This window comes from Poromitra crassiceps, assembly GCF_964638095.1.
Source record: "Poromitra crassiceps genome assembly, chromosome: 2".
NCBI classification, from domain to species: Eukaryota; Metazoa; Chordata; class Actinopteri; order Beryciformes; family Melamphaidae; genus Poromitra; species Poromitra crassiceps.
Window position 1 is genome coordinate 85,647,677 of NC_139624.1, and position 20,466 is coordinate 85,668,142.

The window sequence follows — 20,466 nt, forward strand, 5'->3', positions numbered from 1 at the left end:
AAATATGAACAGACACGATAGTTGTTTTCATAACCAGAGACAGCTCTGTTTGGGTTTCACTGGGCAGAAAAGTCAGATCAATAAGGACGGGGGAGGTTGAACGTAGATATTGCTTTGAATCTGATCTGGGACCTGGCATTCTTTCAAGACCTGAAGTACCCCCCCCCTCCCCCCCCAACACAGTGTTTGTGTTTGAACAGGTGCACAGCAGATTAGATGATAGTAGTATTTTAACAGGGTTTCTATTTCATCATTCAAATACAGCTCTTTTTGTCACTTTCAAGCATTCTAAAAAAACAAAAACATCTGCAGTCTGGGCATTACATTTGTCAAGAATAAAGCCACTGTTTACAACACGAGCCTACACTGTGTGTGTGTGTGTGTGTGTGTGTGTGTGTGTGTGTATGTGTGTGTGTGTGTGTGTGTGTGTGTGTGTGTGTGTGTGTGTGTGTGTGTGTGTGTGTGTGTGTGTGTGTGTGTGTGTGTGTGTGTGTGTGTGTGTGTGTGTGTGTGTGTGTGTGTGCTCGTGTCGTGTGTCTGTTTCGGGTGCTTCTGAGTGTCAAAGCTTATATCCTTGTGTGGAAAGGGCAGCTTGCCTTAAGGTAATGGCTCAATAACATGTAGTACAAAAAAGCACTTCTGGATCACTGGAAGTGACAGAATTCACTTGCAAAGACAGATGGTTGCAGACAATTTCCTGACCAATTCATACGTATCCCCTTAAGACAAACATCTGAACATAGTGTACCGCGGCAAGTTTACATTTACTGCAGCATTGGACACATACTCGACCTCCGCGCCCCGCCACGCCCCCACCACCCTCCAGTCTGTGTCAACGTCTGCCAGGTTAAACAGTGACCAGACCTTTGAAGACAACACACTTCCTCGGCACAGCTCCACTTCACGACGACATTTCACAACAGTTGCACAAGCGCCTCTTGTTAATTTCCCTTGCTTCACTTTGCCTTAAGTTCAGTTCATTCATTTCAGTTTAACCAGCACCAAGTTAGGCAAATCAATGAGAAGAAAAGCTCCCCACAACTCATATTATCCCTATAGTGTTTCCCCTAGAAAAAATTTCAGGCCTGGAGGGATTTCCAAACATACCCCGGCCGCAACGGTGGGGGCCCTCGCTGGCGAGCGACGCTAAAGTTTTAGCTAACCTGTTCGCATCTATGGTCGCAATGGCATCCCAAGTATCATCGTACTATTATGGGATGCGATGCGAACAGTTGTATTATGGGATGTGCATTTCCCAGGCAACGACACACGTTGACACGTTTTGGAACAGCGCTGCACGCTGGCACAATGCTCCTAAAAGCAAAATGCTTATTGTTTTGAATGATTTGGCATCTTCTATTACTGTCAACACCAGTATTGTTGTATTGTAATAATATGCCATAAAGGTTTATTGAAATTTTGGGGAGACCAGAAAAAAAGGGGGGGGGGGGGGGGGGGGTAAACAATTATTTTTCTGGCCTGTAGAATGGTAGGGGAAACACTGCTATATCCCTCACCTTGAAGGAACTCAGCACAGACAGGCAGCCAAAGCAAGTCATCTGTCAGCAGCAGAAAATAACACGAGTTTCTGTATCAGCCCAACGTCATCATGTCAACTGACCAAGCCCCTTTATAGCATCATCATGCTTGACTCGACATTTCCTTTAACATCCAGCTCACTTTCCCCTTGGATGACCCACACAATATGTGGCAATGGCTTCATTCTAGCTAAGGTTCATGTCATTTTGGAGTATACACAATAGAGCTGCAATGCCGCCAATAGATCTGTGGCGAGCACTGGAGCAGCAGGTTAGATGGACTCAGGCGGCTTAGAGGGACGAGGTCAGTTGACCAGGATGGATTTGAGGAGGAACATACGAGGAACGAGCTCTTTGGGAGCTTTAGTTTTGTTACGTGAGCTGAGCAGGAAACAAACATGCTGGAATCAGAATGAGAGAGGGAGGGGACATTTGAGGAGATTTGAGGGAAGAATGAAGAAGGAGAAGTCCTGAGAATGGAGTTTACTTGTCCCTCACACAAGCTGCACCATGCACCATGCACCATGCAGGGCCCAAACGTAGGCCCCTGAAACAGGGCTGAGAGAACAATAGAAGAGCCCCTCTAAAGAGATTAGAGAGAGGCAGGGGGGCATTCCTTCCCTCACACAGGATGTGAGAATGTGAAGAGGAATTGGAGGCTGGGCTGAGCAGGACCCTCTGACTTTCCTATTCATAAGTTCCCAAACTTCAAAACTGATTTCCCATGCAAGCATACAACAGTCTTGGTCACTTGTCTCCGGTCTGGACTCAGTCAGTACTCACCCTGGCATCGCCATTGGCAGGTCTGGGCGCGTGGCTGAAAGCCTGGGCTGGGTCTTTGTGGTAGACCTTCAGGCAGGAGTGGTCTGAGATGTTCCTGGAGGGGGAAGAGGTGCGCAGCGGTAAGAAGGCAGCCCACAAATCACCGTCAGACAGCGGGCGATCCCGCCTCAGCCCAGGTCTGCCGAGCAGCCAGGCCAAGGGGGTGTACTCTGACCGAGGTGCCGGTACGTTTCTGTTCAGTCTGTTGTCTGACATTGTCTCTATAAAATGTCTCAAAAGTCTCAAAAAAGATCCAGTAATCCAGTAATGTTGTGGTCAAATGTGGCTCCGCTGCATAAATGAAGGGCTAATCTGCTCTTATTCACTATTGCTCCAGTGCTGCACCCAGTCATGGGATAACGTTTTACAGCCCTGATAAAGCTCAAGAGAATTAGTCACAAAGTACACATCTTACTGTACAAGGGCAGGGACACTGAGGCAATAGGGACAAAGTTGCTTATCTCTTTAACCTTTTTCAGAACAAACTGTATACGGTGTACTGTCTGGTACATACAGTAGTATTGTATTTTTAGGCTGAATGGTGATACAGAATACTGCAGTAGTAGTATGTATATATCTCGCTATTTTCTACAAAGTGGGCTCAATCTTCGGTTGTAAGTCAAAGCCACATGTCACGGGCACGTTTATTAAGACAAGACTATGATCAAAGACAGGGTTTCCTTCCTTCCCTGACTATTGGTCCTTTCTTTTTCTTTTTTAACTTTTTTATTCAGAAAAAGGTAATTCCACATTGAAAATAAATAAATAGTCCTTTTCCAGTGTGTGTGTGTGTCTGTGTTTTAATATATGAACAATTACAAATGAGGCACAGAGAGGTATTTGGAGGCCGCTGTGTTTGTGGGCCATAGCTCAGTCCCCCGGAGCTCTTAGTCCTCCATGTTCACACTTCAGTCTGCCATAGGCTTACGCTCAAAAAATAAATAAATACAATTTAAAATAGACAACAAAAAAAATATATATATATATACACATCAGAAGTACCAAGGGATCATACAGTACATTTCTATTGTTCATTTCAATAAGAGGAAGGGAGCTTGAAACTTAAGTAGATTCATACAACATCTGCTCTCAGTAGCATTATAAACTCAATCCAATTATGACTATTGGTCATAAATATTTACACAGAGATAAATAATTATCAGTAATGTGGATATAATGACTAAGTGGGTACGGCAAAGGCAAATAAAACAACAGCTACTGTAGAACAGCCTGGTAAGTTCAGAAAATGACATCATTTGACTGTAATTCAACCTTTAAAAGCAGGAAAAGACAACATTTATACCATATTACAATATTACGATATCCAAAATCTAAGACGATATCTAGTCTCATATCACGATATCAATATATAATCGATATATTGCCCAGCCCAATATACCAAAGCAGAAAGGAATGAGGAACAAGAAGATTTTTTGGGGGATAAATGGATAATGTGTATGCGTGTGTATGTGTATGTGTTTCTTTTAGTGCTGCACGATTTGGGGTAAAGGTGCGATTAGCGATTATGGTGGACAATATTGCGATTGCGATTGTGATTGCGATATAATAAACAAGAGGTATCTAGGGATGTGCCGGCATGAGTTTTTGACGGTATGATAACCTTGGACAAAAATACCACGGTTTCACGTATCACAGACTAAAATACATGAAATATGTTACAATTTAAAATATATTAAAACTAATTAAATAAAACAATTTGAAATAAAATTATCTTTACAAAAAAATAAAACATTTTGAGACATTTGCCTGTCCCAAACATGTAAAAAAAGAAACACCAGAAAAATAGAAACTGCACTGTGTTACAGCACATAGAAGATGGCTCAGACTGGCAAAGTTAGTTACATGTCTGTCGAGTAGTACAATGATACACCCCGTTTATTTATTTTGTAGCGACAGATGGCCTTAAACGCCACACTCAGGTGACCCTTCTTGAGAGAGAGGTAACGTGCATATTTCTGCATACTTTATCGAGGGACCATGAAGGCGTCATGTGACAGGCTAACGCTAGTTGAAGCCTGGAGGTGCTGCTGCTGGCAGCTGCGACAGTGTTTTGCTATCAACCTTGTTAATCTCGCTATATTGTTCATCACAGCGGGTCATTACCCACTGTGCACTTAATCGTGCACTAGTTCTGCATAAGCACCTGCAGCTCTCTCCTTATTTTACTGACGTTCTCAGTAATCACACGGCTGTTTACATGCGTTTCTGAACGGCAAGCTAGTTATTAGCATAGCTAGCTGTTAGCGATCATGGATTTTCTCCCTCTCCCTCTCGGTAAGATGTAACTTTGCTGCGCATAACATTACTTATTTGCGCGAGTGCATGGGAGAAGCCTTCCGCTAGTGTTGATGCCCAGTGTGATGGCAGAGAAACGTGTGTTTGCTGCGTCGCGTGTAACGTTAGAGGACACACACACACACTCAAAAAGACATGAAAAAATAATAATAATCGCACACTTTTGCGGTTATGTAATCGCACGTGCTGACATCGCGATTGCGATTGCGATTAGATTAATCGTGCAGCACTAGTTTCTTTGCATGAGAATGATATCTACAGTACTATACTATACTATACTATACTATACTATACTATAATACTATACTATAGTACACAATACTTTGGAAACAACTCTCTGAAAAGGATAAAAGAACGTGTAAGTTTAAAAACACAAAGCTCACATTTCTCAAACTCCCCCCGAGTCAAACGAAGAAAGAGAGGGCAACAGGCAGGAAAGTCTCATTCTCTAAATAGCACTGTTTGTTGGTTTTGTTTGGGTATGTCAGAGACATTTTGTGCTGTAGGTGCTCCATTTCCAAATGACTTTCATACGACTCAGTTGAACACTGAGGAAAAGGATTGCGGGAAAAGGAAGCGCAATCCTTTTCCTGGCCTGTGACACTTCCTGTATAGAGAGAGCTAAGACAGGACGTGCCCAGGGAGGGGAGAGGAGGTAGCACGGACGACCTTCAGAGGAGAGTTTAAACAACTTGTAGGGGCGTAAACCTTGGCTGTCCCATCAAACACAGTATTATCCTACACACTGAAAGGCACGCACACTTGTTATAGAGAGGCAAAGTGACCGCCTACTTCCTGCTTCAGCACTGTACCAGAGATTTTTATCCGCCATTTATTTTCCCATAGACATTTCGTAAAATGCTTATAAAAATAGTTTTACTTCGTCAAACCAAACGGTTCAGCTATATTTAGAATTGGGAGAGACCATAGAACATTTCACTCGGACCAAAACATAAAAAACTACACCTGAAAAAATATTTTCTTCAAATTTTTACGTTTTGGTCAAAGGGAAATGTCATGCGGTCTCTCCTGTTTCTAAATATATCTGAACCGTGTGGTTTGAACACGTAAAACAATTTCTATAAGCATTTTACGAAATGTCTATGGGAAAATAAATGGCGGACGAAAATCTCTGGTACAGTGCTGAAGCAGGAAGTAGGCGGTCACTTTGCCTCTCTATAGAGGCTATGCATGTGACGTCACAGAGGCAGAAGCCACTGCGGGGTGACGCCCACTGAGTGGCAGCAAGACTGAGTGGCAGCATTAATGTTCAGATGGAATGCAGAAATCAGCCTAGATAACTCATACCTGCTGCTCCAAACAGGGAGGAACCTGCTGAATGTTTTGGCACTCAGTCCTGATTGAGGGGGCGTGTTCTGGTGGGAAAGTGACGTTGGTGCATACCCTCTGTTCCCAGTACCTTTCTGTCTTTCTCACAGACACACATGTCGTACCTCACGTCGGTGAGCTCGTAGTACACATTCCTCATGTCGTCTTTGACGTAGACGGCGACGTTGGGAGACTCCAGCATCTTCATGGTGAGCTGCTGCGGGAAGGCACCGACAAACAGAGCTCTGACCGTGTCTGTGCTGGTGATCTCGTTAGGCATCCGGATCTGCTTGGTCTCATCCCCGTACTGCAGGTACAGCACACCTGCACACAGACAGACAGACAGACAGACAGACAGACAGACAGACAGACAGACAGACACGGGTAACTTATTACTCTGTGCATGAAAGGCTGCTTATCTCATGATACGATTTGATACACAATATGATTCAATACAACCATGATACGATGTAATAAATAAATCTTCAATGACAACAAAGTCTGACTGTGCAGAATGATGTTTATTTCTGAGCCACAAATCTTTCTAGCGATGGCATTGGCTTGCTAGAATGTAAACAACAATTTTAAAGTGAAAATAATATCATTTCAATGGAGAGCTCGTATATGCTGGCAGAAGGAAATAGAAAACATTCTATACAGGAGTCTGGCTTCACAGTGACCAATCATTACAGACATCATATCAGTGGAAAAAGCCTTCACCTTGTGGCTCACAGCCACTCCTTCACTTACAAGACCTCAATTGGCCTCAATTGTAGGTCTATATGGGTATTTTAAGACTGTCAGTAAAGTAGCAATTCAAATACATAAAGGCATCAACAACACTAACAATAGAATAAAGTCGAAAAAGCACTAGAATAAATCCCATATTTATACAACAATATTCATCACATAACAATGGAGTCCAGATATATAAGCCAAACTCCTGTATATATAATGTTTTCTATTTCCTTCTGTCAGCATATACTTGAAAAAGGTCTTGTACCGAAATGTTGTGTATTAAAATGTTCCAATTTTGAGCAAGTGAAGACAGTGTGCGGGTGTCCATTATTAAGTGATTCTACTCCACCTACGCACCTGCCACAAGACTTCTCAGGTGTGCAAGAGACTTTGGTTGATCAATGGAGAGCTCGTGAAATTGTGATGGGTAAGCCCTCTCATTTGTGATTACTACAGCAGAATAAAACATGGATTTTCTGCCCCACGATACTTATTATCACATTTTTGTATTGCAGACAGTATATTGAATTTGATATATTGTCCAATCCCTAATCATATGAGAGCATACATATGGCAGCTGGAGTAAGTAGTGGTACACTGTTCTCAGCTCTTGGTATATTTATTTACAGATATGATTCTGTTTCTGAACTGCTGATCAGCCGTCCCATTAGCTTATTGTTGAAATCAATAGCGATTATTGGGTAATTATTGAGAAATGAGGGATAAGTGCACAGTAAGAGTAAGTATGGGGTGTTTGTTTGGTGTGGAGGGGATTGAGCCTTGTGGAAGAGTTGTGGGCCTAATTCAGCAATTTGCAATGAATTGTTTGGGCATTTAGCAGACTTATCCAGAGCTACTTACAATTAGTGCAGCCGTAAAACAAGTAGAAATTCCTCAAGCATCAACAGTTGAATTAAGAGTGTCAAGAAAAGAAAAGGAGGAAAAGCAAAGTAAACACATCACTCCTATCAGCTGCTATGTCAAGTCAATATGCAAGTGTAAAGTCAATGTGCAAAACATCTGTGATGGGAGGTGCCTATTAGATAACCTAATGACACTCGCACTCTCTACACTGCAACATTAGATAGGATGCTTAAGTCACGCCCTTTTCGGCGTGGGAGCTCAGAGATTTCATTTCCCATTCATTTTCACATAGACGTTTTGGAAAAAAATAAAATAATAATAAATATATATATATAAAGTGTTTTACTTGGTCAAACCAAGGAGAGACCATAGAACATTTCACTCGGACAAAACAAAACACAAAGGGGGGGGGGGGGGGCGTATTCTGAACCCCGAAGAGGGCATGACTTAGGCACTCTATTAGGTGGCTGCGGTACCTAAGATTTACTAACCTACAACTTTTGTGGCTTAATATCTGAATTGGACTTCTGCATGAAATCTCATCCCTGGATTCCAGCACAAAGGATTGTAACATCATATGTTGTGTACTGGTAACGAAAAAAAGAAAAGAAAAAAGTTGTATTCGATTTTCAGAGGCATATTTGTGAGACAGAGTATCAGACTAAATTCAAGTCGTGTTGTTGGGAACGGCTTATCGGAGAAAACTGGCACATAGCACATTATGTTTGGATAGAGAGCGAGAGAGAGAGTGAGTGAGTGAGTGAGTGAGTGAGGGAGTGAGTGAGGGAGTGAGGGAGGAACAGGGGGCAGAGGCTCTGGGTGGAACAGCACAAGTTCTGCATCAAAGAGACCAAAAGCTTGAACCTCTGAACTCTGGGTGTGGCTTCTGTACTGTGCTGCAACAAAACAGATGTCTCTAAATATAAGGACACGCCCACACCACACTTGCATAAACAATGGTAGGAATAAGCAGAATGCAACTTCTGTCCTGGGATACATCACTCCAAACAATACAGCAATGATTTCTCTAGTATAAAACACGTAGAACAATACAGGTTTATACTGATGAAAATAACAGTTAAAAATGCTTGCATCCCTTTTCTAATTGAATGGTATCACGTTTCATGAGGATTGCACTAACATCACTTTGAGACAGCAGAGTTGCCCTGATACGAATCAGTCATTTCAGTGTCACGTCTACATCTATCGAGTGCACTGAAAGTAGTTGGCTTCAAGCAAAGGAGGTACTTGGTGTAACCCCATAAAAGGAGTGCGCCAGTAAAAGCTACCAGATGTGGGTGAAATATTATACAAGATCCGACATGCTCCATGAGAGCGAGTGAGACAGAGAGGGGGCAAATACAGGAAATAAAAGTGCTGACTGGATCCATTGCACTCTGGTCTGTCTGGCTTTTCTGGATTGTAATAATTGAACAAAGTGCCCATTTGCAGAATAACTTCATCTGTCCCTCGCGAGTTATGTTAACAGTCGGCTCGTTTTCATCCAGATGTCAGCGCCTGAAGCGCGCGCGCGCGCGCGGGGGGGGGGGGGTGATGCCAAAGCACCATTGATCATACATGCATTATGAAGATTTTGAATTCTTTAAATTCAGTTTTATGAGCTACAACACAAAGCTGGATGGCTAAGTTCTAACATGGAGTCATGTTACATTCCTGACTGCCTGGTTTCCCTCAGAATTGGAAACAAATGGCCAGTGGGTTTCCTGACCAAATGGGCACAGCAGCACAGCAGAGTATCTAAGCTTTACAGCAGATCTCCAAGTCTGTTTAACTGAGCACAACCATGAAGAATATCATCTTATTTTCAACCCTCTTTCTGTTATTCAACGTTAATTGAATCACTGAGTTTGAGAAGTGACAAAATGCTATGTTACAACCATATGCTTTGAAATATAAAACCGTACAAAAAAGTCATGATCTAGAATAAAACCGATACTCACATTAAGGGCTTATAGTATTTCCTGTTGTCTGCTGAGTCTTAAGATGCTCTGGAACCACAGTACAACTTCTACAGTACAAGCTAAGGATAGTAGGAAGCGCCAAATGTCCTTTGGGACCAAACTAAGTGTGTGCGTGGTGTGCATATGAGCATGTGTGTGTGTGTGTGTGTGTGTGTGTCAGAGAGAGAGAGAGAGAGAGAGAGAGAGAGAGAGAGAGAGTGACAGCGAGTGTGTGTGTGTGTGTGTGTGTGTGTGTGTGTGTGTGTGTGTGTGTGTGTGTGTGTGTATGGGAGGGACATGTGGCTAAATGGTGCCCCTTTTTTCTCCTCCCCCTTCGTCACACCATAACCCCCCGCTGTCCTAACGCTTTCTCTTTATCCATGTGACTGTGTGTGTGTGTGTGTGTGTGTGCTCGTGCTATAAGAGAAAGAGAGAGAGAGAGGGAGAGAGAGAGAGAGAGAGAGAGAGAGGGGGGGGGGGGGTACATGTGCGCGCATGCCAGTGTGTGTGCTAAAGTGTATTCTCCAAAGTGCTTGTATACAAGTTCTGCATTTCTGCTTGTCGAGCAAAGCAAGAGACTCTCTTGGCACAGAGTGACGTAGGAAAAAGACCCCCTGCGGTTTCCTTCATTTTCACTTTGGTTAGATAGGTGTGTGTGTGTGTGTGTGTGTGCGTGTGTGTGTGTGTGTGTGTGCGCGTGTGTGGTCAGATAGGTGTGTGGCTGAGGTGCACTTTACACGAGGACTTATTATACGGGGAATTATTTTATCGTTAGTGCCTCCCTTTTAAAGCTAATTTATACTAACTGCGGAGTGTCCGGTGTTTGCGGAGCGGAGGCTCTGTGCGGCGAGCGCGCGCTCCGCACAGGCTCTGCGGAGGGACTGCACGGAGCTCCGCGCTCCTCTCAAAAAATGTAACTCCGCGGAGCCCGCCGCGAGCTCGTGCAGTCAATTCCGAGGCTATGATTGGCTAATGTTTGCTATGTTTGTATAGGGAAGAAGCCTCCACAAACTGACCAAGTGACCGGCGAAATCAGTGCAAAATGAACGGGTTTGAGCATCGCCACATGAGTGAGGGAGCAACATGATCCTCATGAGGGAGCCCATTTTAGAGTGAATAGCCTACAATTTACTACGTCAATAAAAACGATTTGAGATCGAAAAAATTAAATGCAAAGCACAAAAACAAGAAGACAACAAACTTACTTGCTAAAAACAAACTGAAAATAGCCTACAATTGCACTAGGATTGATTATTCGCCGATATAAATCAGGATCACACACGGAAGAACTAATGTGACATTTGCATTCTCGCTAAAAACACAACGGGAGCCTGGAGGGGGATTCTCCGCTCTCCGCAGACACTGCTGCTATCACATTTACCATAAAAGGATGTGCCTCTGCGGAGAGAACGGTCTTGCCGTGAACACCGCGGACACCGGACACTCCGCAGTCAGTATAAATTTGCTTTTAGACGGCGACGGCGAATTCGCGCTTAGGAAACGACACATTTTGAAACCACCCTCGAGAGTGGAATTGTTTGATACGCTTCCCACTGAGGGCTCCATGTAATCGCTTTGGAACGGCACATTTCAGAAACTCTGACGTGCCTGCACAGGCGACACACGCCATAGCCGTGCGTGAGTTGGCAACCAAATAAAACGTCAGTATGAATGAAGTTTGGCAACATTCATAATTAAGCTACACAACGGCCAACCTCAGTTACATGTTCATAACGTTACTGCTGCGAGGAGCCGATGGCTGTACCCGGTCGGCATTTAACGTTAGTTACAAAAGCACGTCGACAGTGTTTTCTCACTGCCAGTAGCCTACAGTAGGGTTTGACAGATAGCACACTCAGCGCTCCCAGTCCTCGCTGCTCGTTAAAGATTTCCAATAGGCGTTATTCTGATAAACTGATATGTTACATTCTCACCCGACAAATATTAAAACTTTAAAACAGTTTGGGGGTTTTTTTAGCTTGAAAAAAGCTTTTTGGCAAGTCTAAATGACTGCGGAAAGCGTACTCTACTTCCGCGTTTAAAACCGGAAGGACGATTACGAAATTACGTCATGCAGAAGCGTTCTTGTATGGGCAAAGAATAAGGTGATCACACTGCCACCTAGCGACCTGGCATGTACATTACGGCGTTTTAAAAATTCAACAGCGCTCATGTAAACAGGGAGAAGGTGTGAAGGAAATGGTGTGAAGGAAACGCTATTGTGTCGTTTCTTCCAGAAACTGTCCTCGTGTAAAGGGCCCCTCAGACACACACACTCTCACCAGCAGTGGGTTGCACCAGCTGTGCGTAAGTTGAAACGTAACCTAGTTTGAGCGTAAAGTCTCACTAAGTCCGAGTTTACGCATTACTAAAAATATTTGGGTTGCACCAAGTGAAATAGTTACAACGTAGGCATAAGTTAGAACTTAAATTTTACACCTACGTCTTACTAGGTGTAAAGTCCTCCGTAAAGTAGGCAATTGGCACAGCTGGCAATATTGGCACCATGGCGCAGCATTGTTTTGCGTCGGTAACGTGTTCTCCGTGATAAATTACACCCTTTGATATTTATGACTCACGCTTTTGTTTTCCACAAGCTGCGTCACTGCATACAAATTAAAATAACAGCAACAATTTAGCGAGGCAGGATGGTTGTAAACCATCCTGGGATGCACGATATATCGGCACGATGCACGATATATCGGCAATCATATCGGTATCGGCCGATGTTAGTCATTTTTTAACATATCGGTCATATTGGTATCGGTCAGATGTTGCAATGTTAATATCGGCTATCATTATCAGCCAAATTCTTCACATTGATATGAAATAATGCAGTAAATCTATGATTTATGGGCTTTTCCAAAGGCTTTGCAAATAAAGAAATGCATAACTTTTTCAAATTCAGTGTTAACATGTGTTTTTCAGTATGTACAAAATGTGATGATCATAAAAATGTGGTTTTACTGTATACAGATCATATCGACATCGGTAAATATCAGTTATCGGCCATAACAGCAATGTTAATATCGGTTATCGGCATCGGCCAAAATTTTCATATCGGTGCATCCCTATAAATTAGTCTACAATGCTGATGAAGAGCTCACAGATAAACGTTAACAGTAGCCTATTATGAACCTAAACATGTTATTGTCAGTCGCTTTGGATAAAGCGTCTGCCAAATGACGCAATTTAATGTAAACGAATGTTACTCAATAACGTTCTCATTTGATTAGTGTTGATGAAATATGAAAGCACTAATTTGCGGTTGGCAACATGTCTGACTGTTTTCATTCCACTTAATTAAACAACGGTAAATAAACACCGTTTCCACCGTGCTTTTAACTGATTGGTCACAGATACTGTACACGTCATTTTCTGCGACACTATTTTGGCTAGTGTGAGGTTTAAGGACTACTAGTTAAGATGTACCTTACGTCTCCGTGGTGCAACTAAACAAAGACGCAACTTTAGTGTCAAACTAACTAGTTTGAACGTAGCAGTTAGTGTGGACTTTACACCCTAACTTAAGAGCGAACTTACGTTCAGCTGGTGCAACAGGCTGCAGGACTACAAATAAAGGTACCAGACGCCTTGTTCCCTCTGCCAAAGAGGTGATATTTTTGGTGCTGTTTGTCTGTCTCTTTGTCTGCCCGATTGTTTGTTAGCAGGATTCACAGAGAAACTACTGGGCCCATTTTCATGAAACTTATTTTGGAGCGGCTTCGGTCCGACTCACAAAATTTGAATCTCATATTCATAGCAGACTGGACTATTGGCTATTTCCAAGTGGCCTTCTAGTTGAGTTAGGAGTCCCCTTGAAGACTGTCTGCATCCCAGAAAACTACAGCAACTCCACTTTGTTTTGGAGACTTGTGACAGTGTTGTGGACACTCTCACCCTAACGCAGCGAACTCATTCTGCGCCTCTGCCCTCTGCATATGGATGCAAATGAAGCGCCACGTGCGTTGATAAGACAAGCCATTTCTAATCCTGTCAATAACACCATGGCATATTGTGGATGGATTCTCTAATCTTTCAGTACGGAGGAAATTAATTCTAATGAAAAGGAAGCTCTGAGCCGAGGAGGAGGCAGGAGGGGAAGGAGAGAGAGAGAGAGAGAGAGAGAGAGAGAGAGAGAGAGAGAGAGAGAGGAAGACAGATGGAGGAAAAGGCTTGTGCTGTCAAGGTGAAAGGCAGTGACATCACTCAGTGACATCACTGGGCTGGCAAAGTTTTCACTTTGTGCCAAGTTTCTGCTACATCAGCTGCAGTGGGGAAGTTACTGAGGAGGATTAAGGCCTATTCACTTACAGCTCAATCAAAGCAAAAAGTCCACTGACTGATGGAGCCTTTATTCACAATCATTTTTTAGATTAGATTAGATTCCAGTTTGGGAATTTTGAGTGAGAGACAGAATTGCTTTTAGTCATATAATGGTTGACTGGGTTAAGTGTTGCTGGCACATTATTACAAGACAGTTACATGAAACAGGACTGACACATGAGCTGCTGGAAAACAGGTAAGAAGATTTCACACTCAGTGCAGACAAGACAAACTTGAAGACAGCGGACTGAACATAAATGCACGAGTATCCTTTCAAAGCAAAGAATTGCTCCTCTGTACCGGCACCAGAAAAGAAACCCATTTCCTACATTGACTGAACTAAGAGTGACGTGACCCCAAACAAACATCACAGAGAGTACCTAGTGAGCGGTCAAACATCACAGAGAGTACCTAGCGAGTGGTCAAACATCACAGAGCATACCTAGTGAGCGGTCAAACATCACAGAGAGTACCTAGCGAGTGGTCAAACATCACAGAGCATACCTAGTGAGCGGTCAAACATCACAGAGAGTACCTAGCGAGTGGTCAAACACCACAGAGAGTACCTAGCGAGCGGTCAAACAAACATCACAGAGCGTACCTAGCGAGCGGTCAAACAAACATCACAGAGCATACCTAGCGAGCGGTCAAACAAACATCACAGAGCATACCTAGCGAGCGGTCAAACAAACACCACAGAGAGTACCTAGCGAGCGGTCAAACAAACATCACAGAGCGTACCTAGCGAGCGGTCAAACAAACATCACAGAGCATATCTAGCGAGCGGTCAAACATCACAGAGCGTACCTAGCGAGCGGTCAAACAAACATCACAGAGCATACCTAGCGAGCGGTCAAACAAACATCACAGAGCGTACCTAGCGAGCGGTCAAACAAACATCACAGAGCATATCTAGCGAGCGGTCAAACAAACATCACAGAGCGTACCTAGCGAGCGGTCAAACATCACAGAGCGTACCTAGCGAGCGTTCAAACAAACATCACAGAGCGTACCTAGCGAGCGGTCAAACAAACATCACAGAGCATATCTAGCGAGCGGTCAAACAAACATCACAGAGCGTACCTAGCGAGCGGTCAAACATCACAGAGCGTACCTAGCGAGCGGTCAAACATCACAGAGAGTACCTAGCGAGTGGTCAAACATCACAGAGCGTACCTAGCGAGCGGTCAAACATCACAGAGCGTACCTAGCGAGCGGTCAAACAAACATCACAGAGAGTACCTAGCGAGCGGTCAAACAAACATCACAGAGCATACCTAGCGAGTGGTCAAACAAACATCACAGAGAGTACCTAGCGAGTGGTCAAACATCACAGAGCGTACCTAGCGAGCGGTCAAACATCACAGAGCGTACCTAGCGAGCAGTCAAACAAACATCACAGAGCGTACCTAGCGAGTGGTCAAACAAACATCACAGAGCGTACCTAGCGAGCAGTCAAACAAACATCACAGAGCGTACCTAGCGAGCGGTCAAACAAACATCACAGAGCGTACCTAGCGAGTGGTCAAACAAACATCACAGAGAGTACCTAGCGAGCAGTCAAACAAACATCACAGAGCGTACCTAGCGAGCGGTCAAACAAACATCACAGAGCGTACCTAGCGAGTGGTCAAACAAACATCACAGAGAGTACCTAGTGAGTGGTCAAACATCACAGAGAGTACCTAGCGAGTGGTCAAACAAACATCACAGAGCGTACCTAGCGAGTGGTCAAACATCACAGAGCGTACCTAGTGAGTGGTCAAACATCACAGAGAGTACCTAGCGAGCGGTTAAACAAACATCACAGAGCGTACCTAGCGAGCGGTCAAACAAACATCACAGAGTGTACCTAGCGAGCGGTCAAACATCACAGAGTGTACCTAGTGAGTGGTCAAACATCACAGAGAGTACCTAGCGAGCGGTCAAACATCACAGAGAGTACCTAGCGAGCGGTCAAACATCACAGAGAGTACCTAGCGAGCGGTCAAACATCACAGAGAGTACCTAGCGAGCGGTCAAACATCACAGAGAGTACCTAGCGAGTGGTCAAACATCACAGAGAGTACCTAGCGAGCGGTCAAACATCACAGAGCGTACCTAGCGAGTGGTCAAACATCACAGAGAGTACCTAGTGAGTGGTCAAACATCACAGAGCGTACCTAGCGAGTGGTCAAACATCACAGAGTGTACCTAGTGAGTGGTCAAACATCACAGAGAGTACCTAGCGAGTGGTCAAACATCACAGAGCGTACCTAGCGAGCGGTCAAACAAACACCACAGAGAGTACCTAGCGAGTGGTCAAACATCACAGAGTGTACCTAGCGAGTGGTCAAACATCACAGAGTGTACCTAGCGAGTGGTCAAACATCACAGAGTGTACCTAGCGAGCGGTCAAATATCACAGAACGTACCTAGCAAGCGGTCAAACAAACACCACAGAGAGTACCTAGCGAGTGGTCAAATATCACAGAGCATACCTAGCGAGCGGTCAAACACCACAGAGAGTACCTAGCGAGTGGTCAAACATCACAGAGCGTACCTAGCGAGTGGTCAAACATCACAGAGCGTACCTAGCGAGTGGTCAAACAAACACCACAGAGAGTACCTAGCGAGCGGTCAAACATCACAGAGCGTACCTAGCGAGTGGTCAAACAAACACCACAGAGAGTACCTAGCGAGCGGTCAAATATCACAGAGCATACCTAGCAAGCGGTCAAACAAACACCACAGAGAGTACCTAGCGAGTGGTCAAATATCACAGAACATACCTAGCGAGTGGTCAAACACCACAGAGAGTACCTAGCGAGTGGTCAAATATCACAGAGCATACCTAGCGAGTGGTCAAACATCACAGAGCGTACCTAGTGAGCGGTCAAACACCACAGAGAGTACCTAGCGAGCGGTCAAACATCACAGAGAGTACCTAGTGAGCGGTCAAACATCACAGAGCGTACCTAGCGAGTGGTCAAACATCACAGAGAGTATCTAGTGAGCGGTCAAACGTCACAGAGCGTACCTAGTGAGTGGTCAAACATCACAGAGTGTACCTAGTGAGCAGTCAAACGTCACAGAGCGTACCTAATGAGCGGTCAAACATCACAGAGAGTACCTAGCGAGCGGTCAAACGTCACAGAGCGTACCTAGCAAGCGGTCAAACAAACACCACAGAGAGTACCTAGCGAGTGGTCAAACATCACAGAGAGTACCTAGCAAGCGGTCAAACAAACACCACAGAGCGTACCTAATGAGTGGTCAAACATCACAGAGCGTACCTAGCGAGTGGTCAAACATCACAGAGCGTACCTAGCGAGTGGTCAAACATCACAGAGCGTACCTAGCGAGTGGTCAAACATCACAGAGCGTACCTAGCGAGTGGTCAAACATCACAGAGCGTACCTAGCGAGTGGTCAAACATCACAGAGCGTACCTAGTGAGTGGTCAAACATCACAGAGCGTACCTAGCGAGCGGTCAAACATCACAGAGCGTACCTAGCGAGTGGTCAAACATCACAGAGCGTACCTAGCGAGTGGTCAAACATCACAGAGCGTACCTAGCGAGTGGTCAAACACCACAGAGCGTACCTAGTGAGCGGTCAAACATCACAGAGCATACCTAGCGAGTGGTCAAACATCACAGAGTGTACCTAGTGAGCGGTCAAACATCACAGAGTGTACCTAGTGAGCAGTCAAACAAACACCACAGAGAGTACCTAGCGAGTGGTCAAACATCACAGAGTGTACCTAGTGAGCAGTCAAACAAACACCACAGAGAGTACCTAGCGAGTGGTCAAACATCACAGAGCATATCTAGCGAGCGGTCAAACAAACACCACAGAGAGTACCTAGCGAGTGGTCAAACGTCACAGAGCGTACCTAGCGAGTGGTCAAACATCACAGAGCATACCTAGCGAGCGGTCAAACATCACAGAGCGTCACAGAGCATCACAGTGCTACATGGGAAGCACTCTCTGGAATAATCTACCTCCCTCGATTAGAGAATGCCCTAGTCTCGCCACCTTCAAAGGCCAGTTGAAAATATGGCTCAGATCAAACCAACAATGTGATCACAATTAACATACTTAACATATCATTTGCCATGTTTTGCAGCATGCTCTGTGTGTTTTATTTATTTTAGGTTTTACTAACCTTTTATACTATTAATTTTTTTGGTACTATTAATTGTGTGTGTTTTAATCATTTTTGGTTTTACTAGCGAGCGGCCAAACGTCACACAGTGTACCTAGAGAGTGGTCAAACAAACATCACAGATCGTACCTAGCGAGTGGTCAAACATCACAGAGCGTACCTAGCGAGCGGCCAAACATCACAGAGTGTACCTAGCGAGTGGTCAAACATCACAGAGAGTACCTAGCGAGTGGTCAAACATCACAGAGAGTACCTAGCGAGTGGTCAAACATCACAGAGAGTACCTAGCGAGTGGTCAAACATCACAGAGAGTACCTAGCGAGCGGTCAAACATCACAGAGCGTACCTAGCGAGTGGTCAAACATCACAGAGAGTACCTAGCGAGCGGTCAAACATCACAGAGCGTACCTAGCGAGTGGTCAAACATCACAGAGAGTACCTAGCGAGTGGTCAAACATCACAGAGAGTACCTAGCGAGCGGTCAAACATCACAGAGCGTACCTAGCGAGTGGTCAAACATCACAGAGTGTACCTAGCGAGTGGTCAAACATCACAGAGTGTACCTAGCGAGCGGTCAAACATCACAGAGCGTACCTAGCGAGTGGTCAAACATCACAGAGAGTACCTAGTGAGTGGTCAAACATCACAGAGTGTACCTAGCGAGCGGTCAAACATCACAGAGCGTACCTAGCGAGTGGTCAAACATCACAGAGAGTACCTAGTGAGTGGTCAAACATCACAGAGTGTACCTAGCGAGTGGTCAAACATCACAGAGTGTACCTAGCGAGCGGTCAAACATCACAGAGCGTACCTAGCGAGTGGTCAAACATCACAGAGCGTACCTAGCGAGCGGTCAAACATCACAGAGTGTACCTAGCGAGTGGTCAAACATCACAGAGAGTACCTAGCGAGCGGTCAAACATCACAGAGCGTACCTAGTGAGTGGTCAAACATCACAGAGCGTACCTAGTGAGCGGTCAAACATCACAGAGCGTACCTAGTGAGTGGTCAAACATCACAGAGCGTACCTAGTGAGCGGTCAAACAAACATCACAGAGTGTACCTAGCAAGCGGTCAAACAAACATCACAGAGAGTATCTAGTGAGCGGTCAAACAAACATCACAGAGCGTACCTAGTGAGTGGTCAAACATCACAGAGCGTACCTAGTGAGCGGTCAAACAAACATCACAGAGTGTACCTAGTGATCAGTCAAACATCACAGAGCATACCTAGTGATCAGTCAAACATCACAGAGCGTACCTAGTGATCAGTCAAACATCACAGAGCGTACCTAGTGATCAGTCAAACATCACAGAGCGTACCTAGTGATCAGTCAAACATCACAGAGCGTACCTAGTGATCAGTCAAACATCACAGAGCGTACCTAGTGAGTGGTCAAACATCACAGAGTGTACCTAGTGATCACTCAAACATCACAGAGCGTACCTAGTGATCAGTCAAACATCACAGAGCGTACCTAGCGAGTGGTCAAACATCACAGAGCGTACCTAGTGAGTGGTCAAACATCACAGAGCGTACCTAGCGAGTGGTCAAACATCACAGTGTACCTAGTGAGTGGTCAAACATCACAGAGTGTACCTAGCGAGTGGTCAAACATCACAGAGCGTACCTAGTGAGTGGTCAAACATCACAGAGTGTACCTAGCGAGTGGTCAAACATCACAGAGTGTACCTAGCGAGTGGTCAAACATCACAGAGTGTACCTAGCGAGTGGTCAAACATCACAGAGTGTACCTAGCGAGTGGTCAAACATCACAGAGTGTACCTAGTGATCAGTCAAACATCACAGAGCGTACCTAGTGATCAGTCAAACATCACAGAGCGTACCTAGCGAGCGGTCCTTCGTCTGGTTGGTGGATCGCACCACTGGCAGACTGGCACGAACCCGGCTGCCGCGGGTGAAGGCTGTGGGCGCGTCGGCCTCCGACATGGTATCCAGCGACTCGAGGGAGGCCAGGGAGAGGTGGTCCGCCTGGTCCCCGGCGCCGGGCTGGGAGCTGGGGCCGTGCTTCGGGCTTCTGCTCTGGAGGTGGGTGGGCGACATGTAAACATATAATACGGTAAGCCAGAGACTGTGGACACTGTAGTGACAAAGTAGTGATACACTGCAGTACATTAAAAGTGATTTATTACAAATAAAGTCTCAAAGTAAGTGACACAACAGAGTTTAGCGTTACACAATAATTTTCCAGTGAGAAAACAGTGTCAAAACTCTCGTGCATTTTGGTGGGGTTGAGTTCTAAAATAACATCTGCCACCTGGAGAATGTCAAGACAGTCTGTTATGAGACACTTTGGGGCTTGACTCCACAAACTCGGGTCATGCTAATGTGCAAAGCAGTATTAATAGTGTGTCGTTATCAAGCATAAGCAAACCTCTAAGAATCATATCAAACGAGTCTA

General features: G+C 44.8%; 1 protein-coding gene across 10 annotated transcripts in view; it reads right to left on the reverse strand.

Moving 5' to 3' along the window:
* kiaa1217 (KIAA1217 ortholog) overlaps positions 1-20,466 on the reverse strand; it is a gene marked incomplete at its 5' end in the record, with an annotated part of 160,210 nt that overhangs the window by 34,785 nt on the left and 104,959 nt on the right. For all 10 annotated transcript variants that reach the window (XM_083632082.1, XM_083632085.1, XM_083632081.1 and 7 more), the window contains 3 exons: positions 2,322-2,415; positions 6,131-6,329; positions 19,892-20,087. In XM_083632082.1, coding sequence (XP_083488208.1) covers positions 2,322-2,415; positions 6,131-6,329; positions 19,892-20,087 — 489 coding nt within the window. The remainder of the gene's footprint in view (positions 1-2,321; positions 2,416-6,130; positions 6,330-19,891; positions 20,088-20,466) is intronic.